General features: G+C 49.8%; 1 protein-coding gene across 18 annotated transcripts in view; it reads right to left on the bottom strand.

Moving 5' to 3' along the window:
• Window positions 1-17,032, bottom strand: part of LOC145544913 (uncharacterized) — a 36,626-nt gene that overhangs the window by 10,650 nt on the left and 8,944 nt on the right. For 7 of the 18 annotated variants that reach the window (XR_014081718.1, XR_014081708.1, XR_014081709.1 and 4 more), the window contains one exon: window positions 16,793-16,907. Coding sequence is in view for 1 of the 18 variants with exons in the window: in XM_081588299.1 (XP_081444425.1) it covers window positions 16,793-16,907 (115 nt within the window). In the remaining 17 variants the exon portion in view is untranslated. Of the gene's footprint in view, window positions 1-3,880; window positions 4,643-7,023; window positions 7,128-8,039; window positions 8,134-15,604; window positions 16,009-16,792; window positions 16,908-17,032 lie in introns of those variants that run through there. The other 11 variants (XR_014081714.1, XR_014081705.1, XR_014081713.1 and 8 more) reach the window with 5 other exon arrangements.

The following is a 17,032-nucleotide window of genomic DNA, read 5'->3' on the forward strand; positions in this document are numbered from 1 at the left end:
GTGGCAAAGAGGACACACGGACGTCCAGCCTGGCACAGGACGTTGCGTGAGAGGGTGCCCTGGGCCAGCCTCCAATTGCAGGCTGCTTTGTGTTACCCTCAGAAGAGCCCGCTGGGATGGAGCCAGTGTCGTCAGCCTTTCACGGGAACGCAGAGTGATGACAGCAACGCCAGGATGAGGTGGTGGGGCTGCAAGGGCTCGGAGACACGAAGCAGAGCCTGGTGGTCACTGGGCTGGGAAGGAGGGGCCGGTGAGGGGGAGAAGACCCCAGAGTGGTTTCCAGGCTGGGGTCGGTGGTCCCACCAATGAGATGGGGCCGCATAGGAAGACAGCCTCGGGGGAGCTGGGCTGAGGCTGTGAGATGCCCCAATCCTGCCCCAGCTGCGTCCCCCTGCTCCTCCCCGCACAGAAGTTTCCTGCATTCTGGAGGGTGGGAAGCACGCAGCTCCAACCCCAGCTCTGCTGCTGCTGCCTGGACACTGAGTCCGGGCACCCCGCGGGGCGGCCCTGGGCCTCAGTAAACGGGACGGCAGCCTCCCCACATGACGGCGCCGGGGTCAGCGACTCGGACCACGGCCAGCACAGGCCCACGGTAGATGCTCTCGTTACCACGGCACGGCCTCCGTCTGCTCCCCGGCACCAACTGACTATGGCGCCAGCTTTCCTTTCGTGCAGACCTCCATGCCTTTGCTCCCCCAGGGCCCCTTCCTCAGGGTGCCCCCTGCCCTCTCCCACCCTTCTCATTCTAAGTCATTTCTCAGCATCTTCAAGACACAGCGAGGTTCCAGGATCCTCAGAGCATCCTGACTGATTGCTGCCTCCCCCGTCCTGGGAGCTCCCAGGCCACCGTGACCTTGAGGTCCGCGTCCGTCATGGGTAGAAGCTTGACCGAGAAGTAGAGGGCGAGGGCAGTGCTGAGGGCAGCTCTCTGGTTGGGTCCCGTCTCAGCACCGCTGCCTCACAGCCTTCGCATCCAGCCTTGGCTGCCAGCTTCCTGGTCCTGATGCTGACCTGGTCCAGGAAGACGGCAGGATGCAAAGCTACCAGGTGTTGTCCTGAGGCCACGTGAGAGGCGTGTGTCCAAATACTCCCAAGACAGCTGGCTCCCTGATTTCTGTAAGAATGAGCTAAATGCTTAAGACAGGACATGCTGTCCTGACAGGCTGATCTGCCATTTATTTGAATGTAAAAATAACCGGACAATCACAATTTCTGCCTTGAATCTTTCTCACACGGCAGGAAATAAAATGATGTGCTGTAATAAAGATTGCATTTTTGTGTCTGTGGCTCTTCTGAAGCACGAACATATTTGCGAGCAACTTCTTTAAGAAAATCAAAAGATAAATCATGGCCAAAATACCTCGCAGCTCGTGAGACAGACGTGAGATTAAAACTTTGTTAGATTACGGAGTGCAGGCTCTGGGACTCGCTTTACATTTATCGTCTATTTATTGACACTTTCCCTGTTGACAGAGCATCTCAGGTGGGGACAGAGACTCCAGGGAAACTCTGTGCCCCGTGAAGACCGATCGCTGGACTCTGGCAAGAGACTCGGACCAGGACTGGCCTTGGTGAGATCCAGGCCAGTTCCTCAGGCGGCGCTGTCAGCCCGAAGCGAGAGCCACATTGGCCAGAGCTGCTAACAGTGAACCCCAGAGCCGCTGACTGGTGCCCCTGCCCCTCAGGTCAGACGTGCCTTTGGTGGGTCACTGTGGACATCCCCCTGCCTCCAGACTTCCAACTGAATCATTGAGAGCAAGGGCAACTCGACACCCTTCCCCCAAATGACAAGGCTCCATCTCCCATGACACATGGTCCACACTCAGTGGCCCAGGATGGAAATCCCTCTGCAAACAGACCTGTAGGCCTCGTCCAACCTGTCTCTCACTGTGCAACCCCAGCAAGACAGCTCTAGGGAGCGGAGAGAGAGAGGTCTAGGAAAAGCCTGGTCCTCGGTTCACTCCAAAGCCCACCTGACTGGGCTGCTATTCCAGGGCAAAGTGGCAATCACGGGCATGCTTTCCCCATGTGGCACATGCCCTCTGTGAGGTCGAGAGGGTGGGGCACAGGCCCCAGGCGCCCTTCACACCCCAGCTTGCATGTAGCAGCTCCTTGAGGAGTGCTTATCAGGCAATGGCTTTTAGGGAGGTGCTCAATCTAGTGAAAAGCGGTCAGTTCCTTCAGAAATACCACACACACAGCAATCAGACAAACTCAAAACATCAAGGCACTGCACTGGAAAACCGACCTTACATTCTTTGGTCGATGATAACCACTTATCCGGGAACTGGGCAAGAATGTCCTTAGGGCCTCAAACCAAGGGTGAATCAGCCCATCAAACAATGAGAGGCAACAGGTTGAGACTCAATGGTTCTCCATCCAAAAGCAGTTGTGAGAAGGAAATGCACGTTTGTGTTGAGGAATTGCTGTTTCATTAGTTCTAAGTGTTGGACTCAACCAGAGCTTAGCTGGGCCACCCCCACCGTGGATGGACGGGGACCAGGTGTGGGCAGGATTGGGCTCCGGGCAAAGTAATCTTGGGTTTTTAGGATCAAACAACGTGTTTTGTTTTGTTTTTACCAGACACTATTTTTGTTGGTGGGAAGAACACAGAATTTAGACATGGGAGACCTTGGCTCCAGCCCCTGTGCTGGCATTTGAAGTGGGTGGTGCTTACCTGGACATGCTTTGACATATTTCAGCTTCAACAACAACCTCATGGGTGGGCGGTACTTTCGCCCCTCCGATGTGGGGAGGAAGCTGCTGGTGGCTCCTCGAGGGGCGTCCTGTGCCCGCGCCCTGTGGGGTGACTTCCGCAGCACCCCTATGCTGACTCTGTGGGACGTGATGCCCACCTCCAGCAGACCCCAGCCCACCTGCTGCAGGTGGGAGCTGGGGAGGGCCCCTGGGCTTCCGCTCTCCTGGCTCCTGTCGGAGCCGTGGGGAGGGCCGGGCCACCTGCCAGGGTGCGTGACACACGGAACACAGCTTGCCTGGAGACCCCAGCCTGGGACTAGACTGTGAAGCTCCTGACCCGACCCCCGGCCAGCTCTGCCTGACCCCATCCTCTCAGTTCTGGTGTCCAGCAAGTCCGATCACCCTGACTTTGGGGGCATGTTATTCTCATGCCTTTCCCCTTTCAGTCCTCTGGCGCTCCCTGGAAGGAGCGAGCACAGCAGAACCTGGTGGGAGAGGAGGGCAAGGTCCAGGATGAGCCCTCGGGCAGGTCCCGGCCTGTCCTGCAGCAGAACCCGTTCGCCCAGCACGCAGGCCCGTCCTCCCTGCAGCTCCCACCTGCTTTCCTTTTCAGACACTGGCAGAAGCCCTGTAGTTGCTGATTCCCCCGTCAAGGAAAATGTCACCGGGTTGGACAATTTCCCTGCCTTTCCCCCAGTTTCTCACCAGCGATGACTCAGGCCTGGAGCCCACCACCACCAGCTCAGTGGGCGCCCGGGGAGCCAGGCTGCCAGCTGCAGCCAGGACGGTGCCCCATTCAGCGACATCCGCCCTGCAGGCCGGCTGCAGGGAGGTCTGGAGGATGTGGCCCAACTGCCTCCCGCCCTTTGGAACTGCCACCAGCTTGGCCATCTTCAAGGTGAACGAGCAGTGATGCTCCAGAGACGCGGTGGTCAGGGGCACTGCGCCTCCCACCAGAGCCCTGCCTGTTCTCTGGGCTCTGACCCAACTGCCGCTGCTGGGGAACTCCCTCCAGCCCACTGACGCCGTCCACCTCCTCCCTGGAGGACAGCGCCCACCACCTGCTCCCGCCAGATCCAATGGGGCGGTCGGGGAGCAGGTACTCGGGGTGAGGGGCCTCCAGCCAGCCCCCCTGCCTGGTGGGCACCTAGGGGTCTAGTAATTATTAACATGTGATGGAGTGAGAGGACAAATGGGCTTCACTTTATTTTCACTGGACGTGCGATGGGAGAGGACGCCCTTCCCGGGGGCGTTCCGCGGCTGGCTCACACTGGCTTATGAGAGAAGGTTGTTAATTTTTCAGGCGTGTTATGAGATGGTTGCTTAGATATAGGTGCAGTGGGTTGAACTGTGGACCCTTGGAGCCTGGTCATGTGAGTTTGCTTGTTTAGAACAAGGGTCTTGGAGATGTATTAAGTTAAGGCTCCTGAGATGAGGTCACGCTAGATTTGAGCAGGTGGTGGGCTCGTAAGAGAAAGGCAGAAGGAGACTTGGGATTCAGATGCTCAGAGGAGGCGACCATGTGAAGACGGAGGCAAGGGTGGCGTGATGCAGCCACAGACACCTGGAGCTCCAGAAGCCGGAGGAACAGGCAGGACTCCCCCCACGGTGGGGAGGACGGGGGGGGGCACGGCCCTGCCAACACCCCGATTTCAGACTTGTGGCCTTCAGAAGCGTCTGTCATTGTAAGCCAGCCTGTTTGTTGTCATTTAAGGCGGCCCTAGGAAGCCAAGACAACAGGCATTGCTTTCCCGGTGGCTCAGCGGTAAAGATTCTCTCTGCAGTGCAGGAGGCAGAGGAGACGTGAGTTCGATCCCTGGGTCTGAAAGATCCCCTGGACGTGGCAATCCGCTCGGGTATTCTTGCCTGGAGAATTTCACAGACAGAGGAGCGTGGCGGGCTACAGTCCATTTGGTTGCAGAGTCGGACATGATGAAGCAACTTACTGTCAAGTACATTAGATAAGGACAATGGATACTTAATAGCTCCTCCTAATAGCTTACTCAGCACCTCCTAATGGCTTCACTGCATGTCAGTGGGATTTTCACTCCTGAACTCTTGTTTACATCTGCTTTTCCTGTGCAGTGGATCGCAGTATAACCATATGGACACAGCATCACTTCCAAACACTACCTCCCCTTGCCACTCAAGGAAATCACATTGTTTTACTTTTTATTTTGTATTAGAGTATAGCTGATTAACAATGTTGTGATAGTTTCAGGTGGACAGCAAAGGGACTCAGGCATACATACACAGGTATCCATTCTCCCCTAAACTCCCCTTCCACCCAGACTGTCACATAAAATTGAGCAGAGTTCCCTATGCCGTACAGTAGGCCCTCGCTGGTTGTGCATGTTAAATACAGCCGTGTGCGCACGTCCACCCCAAGCTCCCTGACTATCCCTTCCCCCCATCCTTACTTACTGGCTGCCGTAAGAATGGAGTCAGGTTTATATTTTGAAATCCGCTGTGGTGTGAATATTCACACCATGGAAATTGGCAAATGCCACAGATCCAGGCAGTTTGCCATTTTGTGGTCTGTTTAGAAGTATGATGGAGAGAACGCCCAGGGTTCAGAGGAGCGGAATAAAGCGTGTGTGCTTGTAGCTGCTGTGCAGGGTATCGCATAGAAGATGAGAAAGATCCCTCCAGTACCCGAACGTGAGCCTCCAGCTTCAGAAAGGAGTTCTTCCAGTCACTGGCCAGTGGTCTTGGTTACCTCGCTTTTATCTTATATGTTACTCACAATGCAAACGAAAATATCAGCCAGCTTTCCTCCCGGACCTAGTCTCAGTCATCTGTTGCAATTCTAGTTGGCTTCTCATACAAGACCAGCAAGAACCAGTGAAAGCCTTCCATGAGAATCAACTGTCCATGTGGAATTTATAATAAAGGAAACTGTGTAGTTTATTATTATTTGCTCCTTCTGTGCCACCATCTTTTCTATAAGTAAAAATTGACAATAAATGTATGCCCTGGACCTGAAGTACCTGGCTCCGGTTCTAGCTCACATTAAAGGGAGCTTTGACTTGAAATTCCTTGGGATTAAGTAGAAAAAGCAATCTTAAAACTTCAAGAGATTGATTTACAGGAGTGGTTTATCACTCCATCCCACCTGGCATTCCCACTAAGTCCCCGTGATGGCCCAGCGACGCTGTCCTCACCGCAGAGTGAGAAATAAATTGGACAGTGAGCAGAAGGGTCTTAGAAAGCATCAGAGAGCTGCCCCCTCCAGAGGACATATGAGACTAGATTCCAGGGGTCTCAGCACCCAAGCTCCTCCTGCCAGATCACCTGCTTCATCCTGGCCACCTCCCCCACACACTCACTGTCACTCCAGATAGCAGATGAGTCTCTGCATCCAAAGGACTGTGAGCAAATGGATGCTCAAGCATGTTTATTAAAATCTCATGAGAACTGGCACAAAGCAAAGAGCAGCGGGCAGCAGATGGATGTGAAAGAGGCTGAGGAGTTAAGAATGAGGAGTCGCTTTTGTCCTCCTCCACGCGGGAGAATCCCAGGGCAGGGGGTGGGAGGCCGGATCCAGGGGAGCTGAGCCCCGAGCAGGGGCATGGCCCTCCCTCAGGATGCCCAGACCTGGCCTGACCTGCACGAACAGCCAGGGACCAAACCCCAGCACTGACAGCACGCTGTGCCATCTGCGTCAGGCCAGGTGGCATGGGCTCCTCCACACGTGGTGGCCAGATGCCCAGTTTGCCTGGTCCACGCTGACTCACACCCGTGGTCCCAACCAGGGACTTAGAGCATCTCTCTTGGTCTCAACGCATTCTGATTTGAAGGATAAACCTTTTATTTTCTGCTCATGCCTTGCCTGCGACCCTTCCCTGACATTCCTCCCCTTGGCACCTCTTCCTTCTGGCTTCACGTCCCTCACTCTTGCTCATCCTCCAGTTTTCCTCATATTTCCTCTGTAGGATCCATCTAGACAGCCTCAATGGTACCGCTTCTGTATTCCCATAGTGCCCCAAATTCACCAACCACGTGCCTAAGAGTCATGTCAGCAGCCCCTGCTGTGCCGCCCTCCCCTGACCAGGATCTTGGATGCCTGGCCCCTCGCCCCTCTGTGCCCTGAGGGTCAGGTCAGCAGCCCCTGCTGTGCCGCCCTCCCCTGACCAGGATCTTGGATGCCTGGCCCCTCGCCCCTCTGTGCCCTGAACCCACACACCATGCCTCCCCTGCCAAGTGCCCTGCAAATGTTTGTTGAAATTACACAAACAAACCTTGAACACGAGGTATGATCCAAAGGAATTCCAGGGAGAAATGAACCAAAGTAATGGGGCTGCAGGTGCAGGAAACCCCAAGGACTCAGGAGGGATAATGGCTTTTTATCTAAATTAAGCATAGCTGGTTTGAGGAGGCTGTGTTTCCAGAAAGGAGACTGGGGACACATTTGTCTCTAATTTTGGTTTCTGAAAAATAAATTGAGGCAATTATTACTTCTGGTTTGCTGCTCAATATCCACCCATCTCCTTTAAATCCCATATTAATACAACCTGTACTAAAGACACTTTAAAATCACAACAGATCATGCTTTCTTCTTTTTCCTAACAAAGGGTATATTTGATGCATGTAACCCAAGATCAGAGTTCAATCCTCCCTGAAGGACCAGACAGTCAGATTCCAACCTCTTTTGAGGACTTGCCCTGGTGAATAGGTGAGGATACGGCTTACCTTGGACCAAAGTCCAGAGAGGTGCCAGCTCTAGGGAAGAAGGTCCTAGCCACCCACAGGGGCTGAAACCCAGGGTGTAGGTGAGCAAGGGGCATCCACCTGAGTGGTAAGCAGTCCCCGCCACCAGCCTGAAGCCTGTATGTTCAGCAAAGCACAAGAACTGCCGTTGTCTGGGAACCAACTTTAAGGTTTCAACAGAGCATACTGAGCGTCTGTTATTCTCTCAGTGCAGCAAACCACCTTGCATCGTATAAACGTGAGTGTGATTGTTAGAACTCTGTCACTCTCACTCACTCATTCCTAGGTCCGGGGGCTGGACACTGCGGACAACAAGGCCTGCAGTGACTGCCCTGTGACCACGTGAGTGATGCTCAGTTACCGCAGTTTTGGAAAGGACCGAGTGCAATGGGGCGACAGTGAGGCCCTGGTTCAGTCGAGAGGGACGGAGACCTTAGATGAGCCTCGAGGAGGGGGCACTGCCGTTAGTGACATCACCGTGTATCCTGCCAGCAAACGCTGGGGCAAAATTTGTGCAGGATACTGCCCCTGCACTTTACAGACATGCCCTTGTTTAGCCCCGAGACAGGTTCCCAAAGATGCTATTATCAGACCCGTGACTGTAAAGAGCCCAGAAAAGTCCACCATCAGGCCCAGGTTCTCATCTTTACCAAATGACATCTTGAAGACGTCTCATCCCACTCTTGACCATAAAGCTCCTCACCATCCACGTTGACTCCATTGCGTCTGAAATATAAAGCCACATTCAGAGCAGCTTGATGGAATGGGTCTTCTGAGTTGCTCTCAGACACAAAAATCTCCCAGATTCTGGGTAAACTACAGTATATATATATATATAAAACTTTGTCTAGAAACGTTGAAATTGAAATTACCTATGAAGAAGAAATAAGTAGGAACATATCAAAACCATAAAAGTTGGTAGAAGAACATGATGCAACCACAAAGCTGGTGCTGCTCTGGAGGAACAGCTGATACTGATCAAGAAGCGAGAATCTGGGGGCCAGTGTCAGCTTGGGGTGTCAGGAATAAGATGTGGTCCCTGCCTAGTGTTGGAGCCAAGCTGAGATCTCCATGTGAAGCCAGGTCCTGGGGACCTGTGTCTCCTGAAGAGGGTGGGGCGGAGCCACCTGAAAACCGAGGGGAGCGCCGTGGACTCTGCCTCCTCCGCTACAGTCCCAGGTGGAAAAAAATAGTGACGATAACAGTCGTCTCCGCTGATTACCTGTGGTTACCACCCTGTTCTCACACAACTCTGAAGTTCAACTTTATCTCCATTGTCACAGACTCTGGCTAAAGAATCACAGAGATTTCAGGTTGCTGGCTCCTTCTGGTACCTGATGGTAACAATAGGAAAAGGCAACAGCACCCACTCCACGACTCTTGCCTGGAAAATCCCATGGACGGGGGAGCCTGCTGGGCTGCAGTCCATGGGGTCGCAGAGTCGGACACGACTGCAGTGACTTAGCAGCAGCAGCAGTAACAATACAACTTTTTTCTGGATAAGTAAATCCTCAATTCAGATCTCTCAGAATGACCACAGGTTAAATTCAGCCAAGCATGAAGGTGAAACAAAATTTAACTAAAAATGATATAAAATAAAACACAAAGAAGAAACCACCAATATTAAGAGGCAGCATAAAGAGAGAGAGAGAGAGATTTGACATTTAACTGTTAGAAGAGTATAAAATAATTCTATATGGAAATTTAAAAAATTGAAATACGACATAAGAAAATGAGTAAGAAGTGATTGAACACAAAAATGACCAGACAGAGTTCATAAAGAAGTAATAAAACTTTGGAAATTAAAACGCAATGGCTACAATGAGCAGTACAATAGCTGAGTTACACAGCAGACTAGATACAGTTAAGAAATAAATCCAAGAACTGGAAGACATATCAGATAAAATCAGCAAAATGCAGCAGAGAGAAAGAGGAGATGAAAGGTGTGAGAGAAGTGAAGAAATACAGGAAGTAACGCAAGGAAATCTCATGCGTGCGCAACCGGAACTCCAGCCAAAGAGACTGGGGCAGGAAGAATGAAAATAAATGATAACGGCTGGTGATTTTTCAGAACCGAGGAAAGGCGTGAATCCACAGACACAAAAAGCAAAGCACACAACCAGAAGGACACGTGAAAGGGAAGTTACACCTGGATTCATGGTCACGAGACTGCATAAAACACAAAGTTCTTACAAAACTCTACAGAGAAAAGGCCATTCACCCGGAAAAGATTAACAATTACATTGACATCAGATCCCTAACAGCAGCCATGGTAAAGTTGTGTAGTAACACATTCAGGATGCTGAGAGAAAGTGAGGATTAGTGCAGCATTCTGTGACCAGCAAAAATAGTAGAGGGGGGATAAAAAATTTTCAAAAGGAAAATATCAACAGATCCTTAGCAAAAAAAATCCTTCTAAAAGATGTACTTCAGAAAGAAAGACAATGACCCCAGAACAAAAACATGAGATGTAAGAAGAAACTTTGACAAAAACACTCATGAAGTATGGAAGAAGAGCAAGGCACAAGAATAGATGCTGACCACACTGGGAAAATGTAAATAATTGTGAACAAAGAATAATATAGAATGCGTGAGATTTGGCAATAGTATATACATGCTATTAGATTTAAAAATAATAACAGTTGGTCTATTAGAAGCACTGGAAGTATCTTTCAGATGGGGTTGACGTGAGGTGAGTATAATGCAGAACCGCGAGGGCTGGAGAAACACGCGCCCCTACTGCGCACTAACCGCATGGGGACTCCGCCTGGATTTCCATCCAATTCTCTCACCCACATGCTCTCCAGGTCTTGTAAAACAGATTTCATAGCTCAATCTCTCATTTCAGATCTCTGATACATTAATGAAATTAACTTGATAAATAAAAAATAACTTATCAGGACTTCCCTGGGGGTCTAGTGACTAAGAATCTTCCTGCCAGTGCAGAGGACACAGGTTCAATCCCCAGTCCAGGAAGACACAGCGTACTACTGAGCCCAGGAGCCACAGCCACCAAGACCATGCGCTCTAGAGCCACGATCCACAAACAGAGAGGCCAGCACAGAAGGAGCACACACCCTGCAACCAGATAAGTGAATACATTGCATTTTCAAAGTAATTTATCAAAACAAAAACCTGTTCCTTTAAGAGGGGGACACTGACAAACTTCCAAAAGATGTCGCCAAGTCTAGAAACCTGTCAGAGGTCAGGAAGACACGTTCTGCCAGATTGGCATGATCTGGGTACTCAAACAGGATATTAACACCATTAAGGAGGAGAGCATGGTGTTATCGAAACTGATTCATATTAATGGAATCAAATGGAATGAAATTTGACACCAATTCTGATGAAAACTAAAACCAAAACCAAAACTAAAACCAAACATTTTCTTATGGAATAAAAGTGATTCAATAAATTAAGGTCTACGGACTTCCCTGGTGGCTCAGCTGGTAAAGAATCTGCCTGCAATGCAGGAGACCCAGGTTCAATCCCTGGGTCTGGAAGATCCCCACAAGAAGGGAATGGCAATCCACTCCAGTATTCTTGCCTGGAGAATTCCATGGACAGAGGAGCCTGGAGGGCTATAGTCCGTGGGGTCGCAAAGAGTCAGGCACAACTGAACGACTAACACTTTCATTTCCACTTCAGTCAGAATATGGAAACTTTGCTAGAGATATTAAATTAGGGGATTTAATGCAGGGGTTGTTGATTTGCTGAAGGCCTGTATTTGTTTAATGAGGTACCCACAAGGCAATACATTCTAGGAACAGCTATCACCAGCGGGCTGAGCCAACTCAAATATAATAATCTCGAGACCTGATATCACAGCTGGGCCTGAACGTAGTGGCTCAGAAGGTCATGCCCCTACACACACACACACAGACACCGTTTGGCTGGGGCTTGGCCATCACATGGGAGTTATACAGCTGGTGTTCAGGGAACAGCTAACTAGGCATGGCTCATCTCAGGGGTCCTGGAGGGGCCAGGGCTGGGGTCACCCAGGGAGAGGGGTGCCAAGCTGTAGGATCTGGATTTCTGCTCCAGCTGCCATGCTGACAGCAGCTGGAAACAGGAAGAAAGTCTCCTCTTGCCTCCTTCTGCCTTCCATCTCCCATCAGACCTTCCCAAGAGCAGAACCTAGTTAGATGCCGGCTGGCAAGGGAGTCTGAGAGATTGGATTCACAGACGCCCGGCCCTGGCATCCCAGCGAGGGAGCAGGGGCAGGCTCTCAGCAGAGTGGTAACAGGCAGATCCTCAACACAGGTTGCGGGACCACGGCTTCCAGGGTGGCTCCTGCTTCATAACAAAATTCGGAGACATTTCATTTAACGCATGAGCAAGGGGAGGGAGAGTGGGGAGACTGGGATGGACACACACACACTACTGTGGGTGCTTCATCTCTTCCGTCGTGTCCGACTCTGCGACCCCACAGACTGTAGCCCGCCAGGCTCCCCTGTCCGTGGGATTTCCCAGGCAAGAGTACTGAGTGGGCTGCCATTTCCTCCTCCAACTGCTATGGATAAAATAGATAACTCATCAGGACCTGCTGCACAGCACAGGGAGCTCTACTCAATACTCTATAATGACCTATGTGGGGAAAGAACCTAAAAAAGAATGGATGTATGCATATGTGATTCACTTTGGTGTACAGCATAAACTAACACAATGTTATAAATCAAATATACTCCAAGTAAAATTTTTAAAAGAATAACATCATGAATAAGAAGGAATAATTTTTATCTCATTATTTGTGAGACATTCTAGACAGCTTCATAAAATAAAGTAAAAAAAATAAGAAAATGGAAAGGGAAATATTATCATTATTTGGAGGTATTAATGTATACATTAAATAGATAGAGTCCTTGAAATATTCTCCAAAAATGTGATTAAAATTAGTATGTGTGCATTTAGTAAAGCACTAGATATAAGATCAATAAATACAAAAACACAGTTACTGTGTTATAATTCATCAATATTTGAAATGTCACTTCTACAAATTTTTATAGCAACAACAATGCAAGGTACACAGGGAGCAATTACTGAAATATGTGCCAAAGCTCACGTGAGGAAAATTGCACATCTTTATTGAAAAGCATAAATACACCGAAATATATTTCATATTTATGGAGAGGAAGATTCAATATTCAAAGATGTCAAATCTGCCTACACGGAGTCAGAGATTCAGGGAAAATTCCAGTGCTGGTCTCTGTAGAAACTGACAAGATAATTCTCACATTCATATGGAGGAGCAAAGGACCAAGGCGAGCCAAGATGCTCCTGAAGCCTACTCCGTGAGTCGTAAATCCACGTTCACGATCAGAGCGGGGTGTTGGTGCAAGGACAGGAAAGAGAGACTTATGGAATGGAATACGAAACCCAAGGAGAGGATATAAAGTGCAGGACCGCGCTGCAGTCCAGCAGGAGAGAGAAGAACCACTCAGTGTGTGATTCAAGACAGCCACTTAGCCACACGGACCAAAAAAAATGCCTCCTACATTACAATCTTAAAAGCATCAATTACAGATTGTTTAAAGAATTAAAAGCAAGAAGCATAGCTATAAATATTTTAAAAGATGGCATTATAGGAATCCTTGGGTTGCTTAAACAAGACACAAAAGCACTAACCATAAAGCATCTTAGAAGCAGAAGCCTTTGTTTATGAAACGGCATCATTAAAAAGTAAGGAAATAGCCACACAAAATGCAACAAGATATTTACAATGCATTTAATCTAGGACAAATTAGTATACCCAGAATTACAGTATCTTATAAACCTTTAAGAAAAAGACACGTCAACCAGTGAAAATGGAAGACAATATATAAAAACACTTTTCACAAAATAGAAGACATTAACAGTTAATAACTGTTTTAAATGATGGTCAAACTCATCACTAATAAAAATGCAAATTAAAATCACACTCAGATTTGTTTCACCCACCAGAGTGGTTAAAATTTAAGAAGCAGACAAGATTCAAATGAAAAAGGCAGCCACTACCAAGTGTTGGTGAGAATGAGAATATTCACCTGCTGATGGCAGCTCATGTGAACTGGGAAAATGATACTGGAAAACAGCGCTTGTTGTCCAAAAGCGTGCTGCGTTTGTGCCTTTCCTGAGATCAGTAATCCCACTCCCGGGCACAGTACCCAGAGGATCGTTAGCGTATAAATGGCGGGTGCAGGGCAGGGAAGGTGTGACCATGACTGTTCATAGCTCCACTGTGCCTAGTGACAGGAGGGGCTACAGTCCAGCATAGGAACTAGATAGCAGTGTGATCGGCCAGGATACTTCCATCAGCGAAGAGGAATAGAAACCTCTCAAATACAGAGGATGGGATGAGAAGATGAGGAATGATACCATGTAAATGAAGTCTCCAAATTGAAAACTTCACATTATATTTTAGGGATATGCCCAAATAGAGAGAAATACCACTGGAAAAAGTAAACCTTGTATGTGGGGGCTCCATGGTGGTGATTCCCATCGACAGACGTCCTGAGGAGGCTCACTGGAGGTGCTCAGTGTCTCTACCTGGATGGCAGGTGCATTGGTGTTTCAGGTCAGTCCAGTTGCTCAGTCGTGTCCAACTCTTTCTGAACCCATGGTCTGCAGCACGCCTGTCCATCACCAACTCCTGGAGTCCACCCAAACTCATGTCCATAGAGTCGGTGATGCCATCCAGCCATCTCATCCTCTGTCGTCCCCTTCTCCTCCTGCCTTCAATCTTTCCCAGCATCAGGCTCTTTTCCAGTGAGTCAACTCTTCGCATCAGGTGGCCAAAGTATTGGAGTTTCAGCTTCAGCATCAGTCCTTCCAATGAACACCCAGGACTGATCTCCTTTAAGATGGACTGGTTGGATCTCCTTGCAGTCCAAGGGACTCTAAGAGTCTTCTCCAGCACCACAGTTCAAAAGCATCATTCTTCTGCGCTCAGCTTTCTTTATAGTCCAACTCTCATACCCATATATGACTACTAGAAACATTGGTGTTTATTTTATTATAATTTTACCAGATATACTGTGGGTGTACATGCATGGGTTTTTAAATGCGATGGATGTAGCATTTCATAATAAAAACAGACTCTTAACAAATGAAACAGATACTTGACCAGAGCTAGCATCTGTGGTCACCTTCCCTGTGTGAGCTTCCCTGGTGGCTCAGCTGGTAAAGAATCCGCCTGCAATGCAGGAGACCTGGGTTCAATGTTGGGAAGATCTTCTGGAGAAGGGAAAGGCTCCCCACTCTAGCATTCTGGCCTGGAGAATTCCATGGACTATATGGTCCATGGGGTCACAAAGAGTTGGACCTGACTGAGCGACTTTCACTTTGCTTCTGATGTTTGCTTTCCTGTTTGAGCCCCAGGAGGGAAGTGGTGCTGATGCTTCCATTTCACAGATAAGAAAACTGAGGCTCCAACTTGAACATGGAGGCTGCAGGTTTGCTGCAGAGCCGTGACCTTGACCACTACCCTCTACTGTGTCTGTCTAGAATTAAATGGGCCATTTGTGGAGACGTGGATGAACCTAGAGGGCGTCTTACAGAGTAAGGTAAGTCAGAAAGAGAAAACAAGTATGTTTATTAAGGCGTATGTGTGGAATCTAGAAAAATGGTATAGACGATCTTATTTGCAAAACAGAAACTAGAGGCGCAGATGTAGAGAAGAGATGTATGGACACCAAGGAGAAAGGTGGGCAGGATGAACTGGGAGCTTGGACTGACATACACACCCCACCCCATATAAAGTGGGTAACGAATGAAAACCTGCTGCACAGGACGGGGGACTTCACTCAATGCCCCCGGGTGACCTAAGTGGGAAGGGAATACAACAGGAGAGGGGCCACATGTATACCTAAGGCTGATGCCCTTTGCTGTACAGCAGAGACTGCCCAGCAGCATAATGCAGCTATACTTCCATAAAAATTAATTTTGAAAAAGATCATTAAAGGGGATGGTGCCAAAGCCCCCTGAGAAGATATGCAAGTTCCTAGAGGTGGGGAAACTAGCCAGTCCTGTGCCAGCCCTGGGGAGGCCACAGAAAAGTGTGACAGCCCCCTCCTGAGGAAGCCAGAGGCGGCCCCGGGGAGGGGACGGGAGGGAGGCAGCTGGGCTCCGCTACATGAGAGGTCCGCTGATGGGGAGGCCGGGGGGTCTGGGCCAGCCCCGGAGAGGCTGTGTAAATGAATGAGCTTCACGATAACTGAGGTCAGTTTAGGGCTTAATTGCCTCTATCATCCACTTCTCTTTAGCCAGCTTTGAGTCTTTCAATTGGCTTGTGAACTCTCAAGGAGAGAGCAGCGTTTCCTGTTCTTAATCCACATACTATTTAGCCAAGGTGAGAAACACAGGATGCGCCCGAGGATACGGGGCCAGGAATGGAGAGAAAGGTTTGCAGGTCCCAGTCCACTGGGAGCTGGAGGTGCGAGCATAGACAGCCCCTGACTTTCTGTGCCTCATTCTGAATCTGCAGAGTGAGGACCGTGGGAGGACCCACTCAGCTTTAGCATGTGTGAGCGGGGGAGTCCCATGCATTTGGATGGAACACACGCTTGGATGGATCACACACTTGAATGGAGGCTTCCCAGGCAGCACTGCAGGTAAAGAATCCGCCTGCCAATGCAGGAGATGCAAGAGATACAAGTTCAATCCCTGGGTCAGGAAGAGCCCCTGGGGGAGGAAATGGCAACCCGCTCCAGTATTCTTGCCTGGAGAGTTCAACAGACAGAAGTGCCTGGTGGGCTACAGTCCATGGGGTCACAAAGAGTTGGACACAACTGAACGGCTGAGCACACACACTTGGATGAGCCACACACCTGGCCAGGCACCTGGAGGGAGCGGTCGCCTTTAAACACTCGCCCCTTGCCATCCAAAGGTAGATGCGTGGACCCGCAGCATCGATGACATGTGAGAGCTTGTAGACGAACAGAGTCTCAGTCCCCAAACCTGCTGGACCCGCATCTGCATGTGATCAGCATCCGCAGGTCATCCACACCCACATTCCAGTTCCCGGAGCTCTGCATCCCGTCCACGTGCGCGGTGAGCTCAGTCACTCAGTCGTGTCCGACTCTTTGCGACCCCATGGACTGTAGACCCTCTGTCCGTGGGATTCTCCAGGCAAGAACACTGGAGTGGGTTGCCATGCCCTCCTCCGGGAGATCTTCCCAACCCAGGGATCGAACCTGCATCTCCTACATTGTAGGCAGATTCTCTACCACTGAGCCACCCGCAAAGCCCCATCCTGTCCATGGGATTTGCCAAAATTCCCATAAGAATCAATCCATGGCTATTGAATAGATGAGTCCAGGACTCCTGCTATCTGATCGTGATTCGCTAAGGCTGCCTTAACAGAGTGCCACAGACGTGGGGGCTTAAACTGCGGAGTATATTCTCTCACCGTCTGGAGGCCAGGAGTCCAGGCTGAAGGCGCTGGCAGAGCTGATTCCTCCCTGGGGCTTGTGAATGGCTGTCTTCCTCCTGTGTGTGCCCACGTGCACTTCCTCCTGTGCCTCCTGTGTCCAAACACCCCCGTTTATAAAGACATCGGTCTAGTTGGACTAAGGGCCCACCCTCTGCCGGGATGACCTCATCTTAACGTATTATGTCTGCAGTGACTGTTTCCAAATAAGGTCACATT

Source organism: Giraffa tippelskirchi, chromosome 4 (genome assembly GCF_054371585.1).
Source record: "Giraffa tippelskirchi isolate mGirTip1 chromosome 4, T2T-mGirTip1v1.2.pri, whole genome shotgun sequence".
In the NCBI taxonomy this organism is placed as follows: domain Eukaryota; kingdom Metazoa; phylum Chordata; class Mammalia; order Artiodactyla; family Giraffidae; genus Giraffa; species Giraffa tippelskirchi.